Here is a 15654-nt window from a genome sequence, read left to right on the forward strand (position 1 = left end):
TAAATGCTCAAAACAGTCTCATATGCTCCCCTGGTATCACATCAGTATCAGGGTGCTGGCATCAGGGTACACACTGTGCAATAATCATGCAGTCTATTTCATTTGTTTCAAGTTTTTACTTTTGAGATTTATCTTACCAATTCTACTGCTAAACAAATCCTTCATCAGTCACAGAGACATTGAATGTTTTTTTTTTTCCAGCACATTTTGACTGGGGTGACTTGATATATGTTTTGAAAGTGTAGTACAAAAAAAGATACAAAGATAGAAATGATAATGATCGACTTGGTAATATTGTGATATCAAAAGCATACATTTGGCACAACTAACTCCCTATGTGTCAGGAATTGTAATAATATTTATCACTGGCAAAAGCTCTGAACAAGGCGGTCTGCTTTTTGTCTTTTGCAGTTCTGTAAACACAGCAACCAGAGGACGTGGCCCTCCAGGCATGTCCTTATTCAGTAGTATTGACAGAAAGCTTTAAATATGAATTATGGCTCAGCACTGCCACAGGCAGCTGACATTTACATGACAGATAACTAAAGTTTTTATCACTGTAGGCTCCTGTGTCTGTGCAAAGGTAAGACAGCAGGTTCTGTTCAGTTTAAGCAAAAGGTCTACTTTACTGGCCCTTTAAAAAGACTGATATTAATGATACCACTGTGAATACTTCAAGGGTTTAACACTGAGTCAGCCTCTTGTCAAACAAAGTCCGTCTGAAGATTTGGTTTCAAGCAGTTAAAGCAAACAACCAGAATAGTTTACATCTTCAAATAGCCGGGCCAGGTATTTTCAAAGATGTGTAATCAGGGGTTTAGAATTTAAAAAAAATGGTTAGGATTAAAGTTTATCAAAAGACTAAGGTAAAATCTAAAAATTCTGCTGTTGTTTGATTTATGACTGTGTTCACCTCCTCCTAGAAGCATGTAATGTCATATCAAGAGAGGCTGCCACCTTTATGAAGGGCCGTAAAAAGTGTGAATTGTTTCAGGATCATAGTATGGTCCAAACACAGAAAGACACGAGAGGTAGACTAATCTATTAATCTAGGTTATTAGAACAGTTTGACATCTGTAGTTGTTGCAACATAGGAGGCACGACCCATTATTACATCTAGGTGTCAGTTACTTTTTATTACACAGGGCCAGGTAGGTTTGGATGGTGTTTTTTCTTTAATAATTGAAATTTTATATTTATTTATTAGTTTTATGACCTGATGCATTTAAGTGTGACAAATATGCAAAAAATATGAGGAGAAAATACATACATGATTGTACATACATACAGGACTAAAATGTGAAATGAAAATAATTTAAACGGCTATATAACAATAATCAGAGTGGAATGTATTTATATTTCTATAAATTTAATAGCAGACATTTTCTATGTATGAAGAGTTTTAAAATGGTGTTAAGACAGTAAGACTTTCAGGAACAAACAACAGTAGGAGGATGATCTAAAGACTAGGATGTGCAGGAAAAGGAGGTGAAATGTGCCAGAACAGAGGCAGGCAGAGATACTTCCTGTCCTGTGGTCTGATCGATGACTCCCGAGGGCATAAATCCTTTGCTTTGATTCCTCACATCCTCTACTGAACCAGCCTGTGAAAACAAACTTCACTCTTTCAGCTGAAGATCAACACAGAGACAAAACTGAGTCTGAGATAGATAGATAGATAGATAGATAGATAGATAGATAGATAGATAGATAGACAGACAGACAGACAGACAGACAGACAGACAGACAGACAGACAGACAGACAGACAGACAGATAGATAGATAGATAGATAGATAGATAGATAGATAGATAGATAGATAGATACAAAGAGAGGTGGTCAGATAGTGTGCCATAAGCAACCTGGCAGGTACACAAGATATCAGTTTCATAATCTGTTAGATGTTTTGTGGTTCATTTCCTTGTACATATTTTCACATTATTTTGTTAGAAATGTTTAGCTTAGCTCCTAGCATGTTTCACTTCGCTGCTATCATTCCTGCTAGCTTAGTGATTAACATTGTGTCTTAGTCGTAGCCTGGACCTTTGTGCCTGAGGCCTGTTAGTTTGACTGGGTGTGTTTTGGGTTTTTTTACCAACTCATTGAAGGCCTTTTAATGTTTTGTTCTGTATAATTTTTTTTATACATTTTCACTGTTTTAACATATGATTATATAAATATATTCTTTGTATGTACCATTTTCTTGTAAATACTGTATCTGTCATTTTGCTTGGATTATGGTTAATTATTACTCATTTTGTAATGTCTGTCTTTGGCTCAGCTCTTATGGTGCATGTAGACTATTACACTGCTTTGAAGAAAATAGAAAAGTGTCATAACTTCCTGAGCTTTTGTTTGAAATGTGTTCTTAGTTTCTCCCACCTTTTTTGGATCAGTATGACCTAAGTTTCAAAAGCTCAGCCTTGTCTCTGAACAGGAATTTTGATCAAAAATGATGTCCACAAATCTCCTGAAGCTCCAGTTTCAGCAGAAATGCCGCTCTGTATTGGTTTAGAGCAGATGTCTTCGTTGTCGTTGGCCAGTCAGTCAGTTGTTGGATGACTTCAGTCAGTAAGACATGGTGTGGGTCATTGAGAGAAAGATGGAGCAGTCATTTTACTTTCTGTTTTGATGATGGACCACATGAAGCCAAGCATGAGCAAAATTGTACTAATTTCTTGGAAATTTTCCTTTCTAAAATCCACAAAAAATTCCTAAAATTTAAAGGAAATTACATAAAATTTCTATGAAAATTCTCAAACATGTTTTTATGTGTTCCATAAAAAGTACCCCCAAAAGTTAAACATTAAATATTCTCATAATGTTTCAGTGAAACTTGACCCTGAATCCAAGATATTCCAATACAGATTTCTGCAAAATTCCATGTAAATCCCTGAAAATTTTGAAGAAAATTCCCTTTCATTTCATACAAAATCCCCCCTAGACTTTCATATCAAATTCCAAATATCCAAAACTTTGTTAAGAAGGCAACTGGACTTGATAGAGGTTCTTGAAAATCTTTAGCCTCTGCTTCAAAACAATTCTTCAGTTTAGATGAGCTGACGATGGGATGGAGTGGTATTAAGCAGGTGATAAGTAATGCCCCGTCTTCTCCAGACATAATGTTTAGAACTGAGGCCAACCAGTCAATCTTAGTTTTATCAGACCAGTGAATCTTGTTTCTCACTGTCTGAGAGTCCTTCAGGGGCCTTTTTTGCAAACTCTAAGCCAACTTTCACGAGTTTTGCTCAGAGGAAGCCCAGCCCATCTGCCATAAAGCCCAGACTAACTGAGGGCAGTGATGGTTGTCCTTCAGTTCAGATGAACTGAAGAATCATTTTGGATGAGATGCAAAACATCTTCAAGAACCTTAATCAAGTCCACTTACCCCCTTGACAAAGCTCTGGATAACCATGGCCTGGATGCATGAGAACCTACGTGGAAAAATTCTCAAAATTCCATGAAAATGACAGAAAAGCCTTCCAAACATTCAGACATATTTCCTGAATTTTCTGTGAAAAATCTTAAACTTCACACTACCACCCCACCAAGGAACCCACTCAAATTAGTTAAGTTGTTCTCACAAGAAAACCAGCGTTATCTCAAGATAACGAAAAAAGAGGTTGAGATCTCAGGAAAATGGAGTAAATGATATATGTGAATATATGGCCTTTTAGGGCCTCTATAGTTTTGACAAGATGTAGGACAAATACTTTTCCTTTTTGTCACTTTTATTTTATTTATTTATTTTGGTGTTTGTTTTTCAAGTTTAGTTTCTGTACTTTTTTGCTCTATGCCACTCTGATGTATTCCCAGTTTGGCATTGATAAAGTGTTGCTGTCAAGCGTTAGATTTGACTGTATATATTCTGTTTAATAAGATTAATCTGGGATATTTTCTCTTTTTAGGTTTGTTGTGTGTGTACAAAGTCAGTCACTCCTAGCTGCAAATATAAAAAGGTCATTGACTTGGATACAGCTCAGTGTGTCCAGGACTGCAATAGATTCTTCTAAGTTTAAAAGTGCTCACCTCTCCGGTCTATTTAAAAGGGGGGGAAGGAATTCAGAAAGGTCGGTGGGACTCTTCCCAGGCACACATTCCAGACACACTGACTCTCCTCATGCTGTGTACAGTACATTCAGCTGGGTCGGCCTGAAACCTGCCTCTGAATTTCACTCTGGAGTGCAGCACCTGGAAGACAGTAATAAACATACATAGCCACAATTTTTTATAATGATTGTCTGTGGAAACAGAGTGGTAGACAGCTTATCCAGAGAGTTTATACTCTCTCATAAACGTTGATACCTTTACCATTAATGGCTTGGCCACTCCCATCATCCTCTGCTCAGTCCATTCAGTCTTTGTGATAGAAGTCGGCCCTGCTGTTATGATCTACCCGGATATCAGAGATGCAGCCGCAGACTCCAGATCATAATAGACGCCTGTCTGAAATTACAACCTGCCTGATGGGAAGAGACAAAGACACAGATACACTCTTTTGTCTATAGGCATTCATGAATGTTGCTCTGTGTGTTTCAGTGTGTGCTGCATGTGGCCTCTAAAGTGATGCATCAGTGTGCTGATCGATCCGCAGCTGTCTGAGGCTCTACAGGAAGTCAGGGAATGTGCTGCAGTCAGCACGGCTCTAAACCAACTCACTAAAGATAAGAAAACACACACACTCACAGAGATCAGATCAGTGCCACTGAGGGTCTATTTCAGGGCAGGAGGAATGGCAGGTTGGCAGGTGCCCGGGGCTCTCAGGGGCCTGGAGGTTTCCTGTGAGGAGTGTGTGGAGGTCAGTGAGCTGCAGGGCGGAGAGCTTGAAGGCCAACACAATAACAGCAGTGGCTCAGCTGTGTCAACCCCCTGCCTCTTAACATTATTTTAAACTAATGAAATTAAAAATCACCAGATTCCCCTTTTACAACTATAACAACCTCCACTCTGGGTGTAGCTAATGAAAATGAACTCAGCTTTTCTAAAAAAAATGTGGTTAATGGAGGGGATGCAATTTTGCTCCTGTTGCTAGCAAAATTGCACAGTAAACTGACAAAAATGAAGCAAAGCCAAATTCAGAACAGGAAGTTTTTTATTCTTCTATGCAGCCATTGCATCATTATTTATACATATTCTCTCTGCTTTGCTTTCTCTCTCTCCATCTCTTCCCGCTTCTCTTATCAGCTTATTGTGAATGTTTGACCACAATCCAGATTTTGCCATGGCCTTAAATAATCTTCCTGCTGCTGTCAAACTTGAATTCTGTTCTCCTCTCAGCTGCTGTGTTGTTTCAGCATGGACTGTTGTGAGACTCCTTCATCAGTCACTTCTATGCCAGCTCCTCATCACTTTTCTGCATCCTCCCCCTGCAACCAGCACCAGTGTCTAGACTCCACCAGGGTGGCTTCCTTTCCTGATCTGAGACTCACTACTTCTGTGAATACATGGGATTTTAGAAATGTGTGAAATAAATGATCACCAGTTTTATTTTCTTTGTAAAGATTGTTGCCCTTCAAGGTTGTATCTTGTCCTGGTTTTGAAGAAAATATATCTAAAATGATCACCATATTGCAGCCATTATAAAAATCAGAATGGTTCAAGATGAGGATGTCTTAATACAGTTTTGTGCCACCTCATAATAGTCACTCACAGGCTACTTTATTAGCACACCTTGCTTGTACATACAGACCCCTTTTTGGCCTCAAAATTGCCATGACTCTTCATGATATAGATTTAACATGGGCTGCTGGAAACATTCCTCAGAAATGTTGGTCCATATTTCATCACACAGCCACTGCAGATTTATCAACTGTATATGAATGATGTGAATGTCTTGCCTCACTACATCCCAAAGGCTGGATGAGATCCCAAAAGTTATATTTTGATTAGGTACATGACCCTGCTGGAAGTAGCCATCAGAAGACACTGTGGTCAGAAAGATAAAGACATGGCCAGAAACATTACTAATATAGAAACTGACACTTATCAGACCAGGCACTGTGGGGACGATGATCTTTGGGTTACACACCTTTCCCTTCTTTCTCCAAACATAAGCAACATCTCTATGGCCAAAGCAGTGTTAATTTTGACAGCTGTTTTTGATTTTAGTCTTAGTCTTAGTCTTTTCATGTCTTTTAGTTTTAGTCTCATTTTAGTCCTTTCTACCTTTTATAATTTAGTTTTAGTCTAGTTTTATTTAACAAAAAGTCAAAAACATTTTAGTCTAGTTTTAGTCCATAAAAAATTCTTACTTTTTAGTCTTAACTTTTAGGCCAAGCATTTTTCCTCTTACCTGAATCTGGTACTGAATCATGGTAGTGTGTTCTATGAACCCTTTCTACAGCTGAGAGGCAGAAAAGCTACAGATGCATTGTATTTGGCAGATTTACCCACAGCAGAGAAATATCGTGGATTTTGAATGTCAAAACAAAAACTAAGTTTCATTTCTATCTAGTTTTAATTATCTTGACGAAAACTAAATTTACTTTTATTCAGTTTTAGTCATTAAAGATCTAATTTATTTCTGGCTAATCTTAGTCTAGTCTTTCTCATATAAAAAAAGGCTGTTGACAAATATTTTAGTCATACTTTTAGTTGACAAAATTAACACTGGGCAAAGGAGCTCTAGTTTGCTCTCATCTGACCAGACTAGAGCGTACTCATGTCTAGCTTAAAAGTGACTCTCTGCAGAGGTGTTGTTCTTGGTCTGCTCTCTAGTTTGAGACTACGATTCCTGACTTGGCTAAGTCCTTCTCTAGTGTCTTGGCAGTTGTTCTGGGGTCTTCAGACACATCTCTCACTAGCTTTCTTTCCTCAGTCTTTGAAATCTTTCTCTTCTTACCACTGCCAGGCTTGTTCTGGACTGTATGGCTCTCTTTGAATTTCTTAATGATACTTCTCCCTCCAGTTCTTGACTCTTGGAAACGCTGTGATAACTTTGTATATCCTTATCCTGCTTTGTGAGCATCAACAATTCTCCTTCTTGGGTCTGAACTGATTGCTTTTGCTTTTGCTGTGATGCTTTGACCAGTGACAGCTCAGACCCTTACTGAAGTTTTTATACTGTATGTGAATTAGAAGATAACCCCCACTTTTGGCTTGATTTTACAAGCTTTGAACATTAGAATTTAAACTGCACAACAGTGGTTTGTGTTATGGCTCAACAAAAAGGTCAATCTGAAGGGGGATAAATTCTGTTTGAATTTTGTTTTCTTTTCTATATTTTGTTTGTGTATGCAAAGTAAAATATTAAGCATCTAGAATAAAACTCGGATGTTTGGACAAGCAGTATTAAAAACTCCTTGCTCTGTTTAACAGCAATTGGGAAATACTTCAAAAAAGAAAATTTGAGAGGGTGGCTAATAATTCAATCCTCATCTGTACCTAATTAAGTGATCAGTGTGAGAAGAAGCTGCTGCCTTAATAAAAACAGATCACTCCATTGATTCTTTTCAGTGTGGATGTGTTTAGCAGCATGAAATCAAAACATCTAGTACTCGTTATATAATGGCTTGAGCATCTGGAAACCTCCAGACTTGAGCACAGGCCAGTACTCAGAAAAACAGACTGAGACTGCTAGAGCAGAGCTGGGCTGAACGTCAGGGAAGGATGACAATATTTATATTCATATCAGGGCTGGGGTAGGATTTCTGGCACCATAACACTGTGGCACCTGCTATTTTAGTCAGCCCAAGGTGCCAGGTTTCAGGGTGAGGGGTTCAGGGCCACGGGTGTGTATGTTTATCTAACTGAATGGGCAAAGTGTGTATACGTATGTCAAAGGGTGCAAACTGATCATCTACCCAACTGGGGTGTAAAATAAAAAAAAAGAAAGAAAGAAAGAAAGAAAGAAAGACAATCATTATGTCAGCATCAGGAAGATGGTGCTTTTTATATAAAATACAAAAAAAAAGGCATATCTTTAAAAACATGAATGCACTCAGGTTTATAAAGGAGCACAGAAGCACACATATATTGGGGTGGGGGGATGGGGGGGCGCACACACCCACACCATTAGAGTAATGGACACCCCCCCATCTCCTGCCATGTAGCTCTGCAGTCATCACTCAGAAGAAGAGATCACAGTGTCACCAGAGATATCAGTCACCAAGATTGAAGGAGCAAGACAGTAATTTGGTTCTAGTGCTTTATCTATAGCGGTCACAAAAATATTTCTGTGCAATGTTGGATCAATTTTCTGAACTTATTAAATTATTGCTCCTGCTGCCAGCTCAGGATTGCAGAAGCCTGCACAGAGGCAAGTTCAATATAGTGCTTAGTCTGAAAAGTGAAGAAAAGCACAGAAAAACATGATAAATAAGACCAAAACCATTTTTCTACAGGGAAACATTCACTACATAATATTTTAGCAATGTTTTAACAGGGCTCTCAGCTTAAATCAATCACTAATAATTAAGGTCCATAATTAGTTCTTTTAATCACAATGCTTTATTGTCCCTTTAGGACACTTTGGTTAAGCCACTGTAATGTCTCCCTGCAGCCACAGTGATGTAGAATAAGTTCACTACTGTGCCTTAATGTCTCATTTGTAGGGCAGTCAACATTAATTGCATTAATCAAAATTTAATTAGATCAATAATTAGTGCATTATTTTTGTATGAGTTGATTAATCACATGCTTGAATGTCCCTTTAAACACACTTTGGTTTGGCCACTTCACATCAGCCAGTGGTGTAAAATAAGTACACCACTGCTTCTTAATATCTAATTTCACTTTCAAAAAGAAAACAGCTCAGTGGACGAGTCAGAAGTCATCTGCTCAACATGTTCACAAAAATTTACCTTAATATTGTCCACTTCTTTCCTCTTCAGTCTATAACAAGTTCTTTTTTCTGTTGCTAAGTTCATGTGACAATGTTTGATCTTCCTATAAAAGCAGGTCTATATTCAATCAGTAAGTCAACTACCCTTAGTTTAAAAAAATCAAGACAAAAATAGTTTAAATGCAAAATCACGGAATTTTAAAATGCCATAAAAAATCATGTGTAATTACAGAAATTCTGAGATTAATAACGGTTAAAAAATTGAATCGTTTGACAGCCTTTTGGTTTCACATAAAAAAACTCACAGATAGCTCAGTGAACGAAAGTTATCTTCTGCACCCTGTGTTATCAACATTTACCTTACCCCTTTATTCTCTTTTCAAACCATAACAAGTCCCTTATTATATTAGTCAATTAATGTCATAGTCTTCAATCCACCTGAAGTTCCTTCTTTTCAATTAGAATAGAAGCAGGTCAAACAGGAAGTCAATTACCCTTTGCTGAAAACATCAAAAATCCATCCACTCATCGCTTATTCAGTCAGGTCACAGTAACAGCAGGTCAACCAAGATATTCTTCTCCCCAGCAATGTTTTCCAGTTCCTCCTGAGGGATTCAGAGGTGGTCCCAGAAGAGACGGGATATATAATTCCTCCATAGAGTTCTGGTTCTTCCCCGATTTCTACTCCCAGTTGGATGTGCCCGGAAGACCTACACAGGTAGATGACCAGGAGGCATCCTGATCAGATGCCTGAACCCCCTTACTGACTCCTTTCGATGTGAAGTAGAAACGGCTCTAGTTCGAGATCCCTCCAGATGTCCGAACTCCCCACCCTATCTCTAAGGATGGGCCCAACCTCATTGTGACTGCTTGAGCCTGCAATCTCATTCTTTCATGAAATGGTGAGCCCACAAGGTGGAGGCTCCATGTTGCCTTTTCAGGCTGAGCCCGACTGGGACCTATGGAGTGAAGGCCAGCCACCAGATGCTCACCATCATGCTGACCCCCCAGGTCTGGCCCAGGGGGGCGCCCTGATTTCCCTGTTCCAGGCGAGGTGACTCCAGACTGTGGATTCCCAATCCAAAATCCAAATTTTAAAAAAACGTTAAATGCAATATATTAGAATTTCAAAACACAACAAAAATGAGAGGTTAATTTCAATAAACAACAGAAATTATGAGATGAATAATGATTAACGGTTAAATCATTTGACAACTTTTGTCATATTTCTTGATCTAAACAGCAGAAAAAAACATTAAAATATGGGGTTGGTTAAATCCACACAGCAGGATAAGCCATGCATATGAGAGCTTTGCTAAGTGGTGAAAAAGGAGAAAAAATAGTCGAGTCCTTAAGTTTATTACACAAAAAGAACAGCAAAGGCATCACCTTCATCATGATATGATTCAACACTTTGACCCAAAAACTGAAATACTCAGCTGAGTAATGTCCTGATATGTGACTATTCAGAATTAGTAAAGGTAGAAAAGGCTTTTTTTTCATTTCTGTCATATAAGCAACATTAGTCATTTAATGCTAAAATCAAAGTCTCATGAATGATGTTTAACATATTTTGAAAACATCAGCAAAGGGTGAACAGCAATAATAATGCCATTACAGAAAATGCATTTAATCTTCAAATGAGGAGAATGCATTTAAAGAAACCAGCCTTTGGTACAAAGTTATAAAAAAAGGAACTCACATTCACATTTTTGCAATAATGTAATTATGGAAGATGTAAGCATAATGTGTCAGTCACAGGTAAGGTACAGTCCAGGCATGTACTGAAGGTAATATTCAAGAAGGCAGAATACCAACACTGTTGAGATCAATGCTATCTCAAAGCTGCTGCATATTGGTGGATGTAACATCATGTTTAGTGAAAAATGTACACAGAATACAAAATACAGTACATATTAAATACATCATTTTGGATTTGGCTGGAAGTTCTTAGACTGTTTGGATGAGAGCTATTACAGAGATCAGAGGGAGTACTGTGGTGGAGAATAAGTTGTTGATAGATCTGCAAGGCTACACTAGTCGAGGCTAGAATCCAGACCTGAGCATAGGATTTCCATTCAAATGGTTTGCATGAATAAATGAAGCATTGGATGTGATGGTTTTTTGGAGAAAGAGGCTGTATGGAGCCTGGCAGGGTAATCAGAGCACAGATGAGGCTGCTTCAGATCCTTTTCTTGCCTTCTTCAGCCAGTTTGGCTCGTCCAGATGCCACGTACATTCTGCAGATGCAATCTAAAGCACTTCTGAGTCTGAAAGAGGAGTGAAGGAGCAGTCTGAGTTTGATATGTACATCAGTAACCATAAGAAGTGGCTTCTTGTCAGTTCAGTCTTAAGGTCAGATGATGACAGTCTCTATGTGAAAGGCATGTGAGTAGGTAAATGAGGAGGTGTGTTTGTGGAGGGGGAAGGATGGATGCACAACTGGAGTGGAGGAGGGAGAGGGAGAGGTGGAGGAGGAGGTCGGGGAGCGGCTGGCCCATCGTGAAGGGAGGCGTCTGTTGGCTGGACGTGCCGGTCTTGAGAAGTTCTTCTGGACAGAGGAAGAGGAGGCATCATCTTCCTGTGGAGAAACAAATGAATTAACGTTTAGGATAATCCCACCGTTCTATCAACAATCTATATCACACACTCAGATACTTTACATTCTGTTACGTGTTCCATCTGTAGTCTTCTTGACCCTAGGGGAAACAACAGGAATGCTAATAAATTCAGGATGCTCATGTGGAAAGGTCACAAAAGTAGATCCCATTCCATTTGATTAAAGGAAAAGCATCTGGACTGAAATACTTCACACATGCTGCAGTTTTTCTAACCTTCTGCCAGCCAAGAACTTCACAATCTGCAGTGTTTAATTTCAGACAGTGCTCTTCAGTTGAGCAGAAACTAAAGTGGTGCTCTAATCGCACTCTTTTCATGAGGTCAAATAAAATTGGTTTGATAATTGCTTCCACAATTTCTTTAACATTTGCATGACTTTAAAGCAGTGTAATCACTCCAGAGTGCTCATTTTCATGATCTGCCAAGGGCACTAAGTCAGCTGGCTGCTTCTCCTACATCTGTAATTACAATACAAAAAAGCAAGAAACACTTTCACTACAAGGCCTGATGGAAGACCGTAAGATGAAAGACAGCCTGATGAGGGTGATAGACCTCCTGCCAAGTTTAAACTTTATATGCAATGCCACCACTTCCCTTTGAACGGAGCCTTTAAGCAATGCAATGGCCCAGATGCCCAGATTATAATGGAGGCTCTGGCCCGCTTTTGTCTCTTAGCACATACCAGAAATAAACAACAATCCCACTGGAGGTGTCCTCAGTCAAGGGCAGACGCTTAGTGTTTCAAAATGGAATTAACAGGAAATAAATCTGCTAGTTCATGCAGAGCCACTGGTGTGATTACCCTTTAAAAATAAAGCTCTCCACATAATGTGGAAAGCATTTTCTATTCCAAAGATTTCATCTAAATGTAAACAGCTGCGGCAAAACAGGTGCTGATGTACGAAAATGTGAATGCGTCAGAGTCTACCCACCTGCACTGATAGATGTATCGCTTGCACACTCTTGGAAGTGTGGCTGCTGAGCTGTGTATGTGTGCTGTGGGAAGTATGTTTATGTCTCAGTGTTGGTGGTAGGGGCAGAGGGTCCATGTCCAGCATGTCCACTTCTGTGACTTTCTCTTCCTTCCTAGTACTGATGTTAGGACTTGGACACTTGCCGTCCTGCTGGCTCTGGCTCTGTTTTTCCCGGGCAGCACTCTCATAATTCTTCAGAATCCGTTCCACCGCTCCATAGTTAGACCTGGATCCCTCAGGCCGTGGGTACGCAGCCAGAGTGAGGGGCTTCCAGGGATGGTCATTCATCATTCGAGGCCCGGGTCTGGAGGAGTCAGACTGGTGGGCAGGTGTGGACACATTCTTTGGCTCTGTCATCTGTCTTTGTTTGTTCTCAGCAGACGGCTGCTGGAGCGAGACAGCAACTCGGGCTGGCTGAGGCTTCGCTCCACCAGGAGTGTCCACATCCTGGCCTGGCTGGGTGTTCACAGGCAAGACCGGCTCTGAAAAAAGAGCCTCTGTGGCTGCTTTATGTTGCGTTCTCCTGGATGGACTGCTTGCTGTTCGGACTTTGTGCTTGACTTCAGAGTGAGGAGGAGGACTCTCGGGGGTTATTGTGACTGCCTCCCTGTGCCCTATGTGTAGCTGTTGAGATGAGGAGTCAGAGGGGATGTCTTGCTTCATTTTAACCTCTAGACCCCCAAGACTACACCTCCTTTGCCTGAGTTGAACTTCTGGGTTGTGGATCTTGGAGTCTGAATCAGAGAGAGACAATGTAGCTTCAGGAAATACACCAGTGACGTTTGTGGTTACATCATTACACTGCTGCTGAACTGTTGTATCCCTGGGAGGTAAAACATCATGTGATGCACTAGTTGCTGAAAAGACCGGTGTGTATCCCACAGAGCAGACATCTGTTACTGTAAAGCAATCCGGTTCCTCTGCGGTACGACCCATCTCTGCCTGAAACAAAGTTCTATTAAATTCAGCAGTTTTTTGTTCCAGCATTATGTTTCTTTTGGAGCCATGATGGTTAAGGCTGGCAGTGGGGCTTTCAAGAGTGGATAAGAGCAGATCTACAGGTACATCTTTAACAATCAGAGGGGTTTGCACCTCCTTTTGTAGCTCTTTTAAGCCCCCGACACCAGGACTGTAATCCGAATGTTTTCCTGCAGTCAATATGCTGACTTCAGAGAAGCTTTTCTGCACTGTCCCATACGCAGACAATTTACTGCCAGTAAACTTGCTTGCATCACAGGACCAGCGGTTGTGGCAGCAGCCTGTGTTACATTTAGAGTTAGCAGGTACAGCACAGGTAGTCACCACACCATCCATCAGAACTTTTCCTTCATTTTCCTGCAGCATGGCCTCAAACTTCCTCACAATAGATGGGCTGCTACACTTTCTGTCCATCAGACCACAGGGGCTGTGACATCTTCTCACTGTTGTGACAGGGGAGTCTGGGATGTGTAGTTCTGTGTCAGGGTGGATGGGAGTACTCAAATTCCTTGAGGATACACGGGGAGGGATGGGCGGAGCTGCACTGTCGATATCAGAGAGTTCTCCGAGGCTTGTCTGTGTTTCCTTGTAGCTGTCTGGATCAGGGATGGCCTCTCTCCAGGATTTGCTCAGCCCTCTGTTTACCAGCCAGGTGTTATCTGGTGTCAAAGTGATCCAGTTTTCCCTCTCCAGTGCTCGAAGATCGTCATAAATCTGGCTGAGGTCACAGGGAGCGTCGTCCACCCCCAGCTCCTCTCTCTCAGGTAGAGACAGGGAATCAGATGAATTCCTGAAAGAATTAAAAAGTAAAATTTCATAACCCCAGTCACTTTAATCATTCATTACTCACCTGAAGTATCTAAAAACATGGCCTTGAGTAACTTGCACATTAAGTGCCTTAAAACATAACAGGTGTTTACGATAGTTTTATGTTGATGGCAAGAAATGAATATAGCAAAGGGGATTTATGTACCTTTTATCCCCACTTTTCTTTCTGATCTCATCCTGATAGCTACAAAGCTCCTCGCTCACACGGGCAATCTCCTTCAGAGCCTGAGACAGAGAGACAAGGACACAGAGATAAGTGAGATGTGCTGGAGTCTGTGTATTGCTGCAGTTCTGTAAAAATAAAACTGCTGCAGATAAAGAGGATTATCTGTTTAAGAAACAGAAGAATGACAAACATGGTTTTGCAAGACATTACAGGCACACTGACAGTCAAAAATGTGTCAAAGAAAAAGAAAGAAAAAACTAACAATCCTATCAATATGTCTAAGCTATATACAAATATTGAGTTAAAGCAAATAGAAAAATGACATGCAGTACTCACAGCATTGAGAGCCGTGGTGTTCTTCTTCTTTTCACTGCCATAACTCATCTCTGCCCACAGAGGACTGTCTTGAAGACTCACGTGTACTTTATCTTCAGCTTCTTTGGAGATGTTTTTCTTTGAGACTCCACATCCAGGAGATTGATAGAAAATTTCCTCCAGCTCTGTTGTATCCACAGCTTCTCTTCCACCAGTGACTGATTCTTGCTGCCAAGTGCCCCTGGATCTCACCTCATCAGGTACTTCAGGATGTGAATTGTCACTCTGAGCGAACTGACCACCAATGTTGAACTCACTGGGGCAATCAGCCTGGAAGCAGGTAGGGATGTTGCTCTCTGTGCCAGTACATCCACTGCTGCTCAGGTTTCTGCTGCGACCCAAAGTAGGTGAAGGTGAATGTCTGATTATTTCTGACTGACTGCTGCTGCTGAGTGGCTCTGAATGGGAGTTTTCACTGAGCAGACTGGAGCCCGTGCTGGTTGATCGTATGCTGAGTCGATGAGCCGCATCATGGCTGTCCTGCCTCCCGCTGATCAGTCCGGTCCCTTCTCTCTTTGCTCTCACTTCACAGTATAGCTAAGACCAGAAACAACAATCATTTAATTTCTTTCTGATGTCATCAAATGAATTCTTTACAACCTAAAGGTTAGATTTGCAGAAACAACAATGCCATAACAATTAAACAGGGCAGATAGTTTAGTAAATAAGCATGTTATCATAGGCGATGAACTTCCATAAACTTAACGCTCTCAGATATATCGTCTGAATTACATGATTACATGCCTTACATGTATGTCTGCCTGCTTTTTTGCATACTTTTCCTGTGCACTCACTGTCTTCCACAAACAAAAGTTAAGATGTGAGAAATATTGAAACCTTTTATGAACAACCTCAATTCCAAAAAGATTGGAAACTGTGTAAAATGAAAATAAAGACAGAATGCGATGAGTTGCAAATCTCAAAAAAACCATC

At 40.3% G+C, this 15654-nt stretch overlaps 1 protein-coding gene across 2 annotated transcripts in view; it reads right to left on the reverse strand.

Moving 5' to 3' along the window:
• Window positions 1-10059: 10059 nt before the first annotated feature.
• LOC121513436 (protein SOGA3-like) overlaps window positions 10060-15654 on the reverse strand; it is a 32226-nt gene continuing 26631 nt past the window's right edge. The window contains exons 4-8 of one of the 2 annotated variants that reach the window (XM_041793196.1): window positions 14683-15258; window positions 14326-14405; window positions 12333-14142; window positions 11445-11480; window positions 11224-11362 (exon numbers count right to left, since the gene is read on the reverse strand). In XM_041793196.1, the coding sequence (XP_041649130.1) occupies window positions 11451-11480; window positions 12333-14142; window positions 14326-14405; window positions 14683-15258 (2496 nt within the window). In that variant the 3' untranslated portion in view covers window positions 11224-11362; window positions 11445-11450. Of the gene's footprint in view, window positions 11363-11444; window positions 11481-12332; window positions 14143-14325; window positions 14406-14682; window positions 15259-15654 lie in introns of both variants that reach the window. The other variant, XM_041793195.1, reaches the window with a different exon arrangement.

This window comes from Cheilinus undulatus, linkage group 8 (genome assembly GCF_018320785.1).
Source record: "Cheilinus undulatus linkage group 8, ASM1832078v1, whole genome shotgun sequence".
NCBI classification, from domain to species: Eukaryota; Metazoa; Chordata; class Actinopteri; order Labriformes; family Labridae; genus Cheilinus; species Cheilinus undulatus.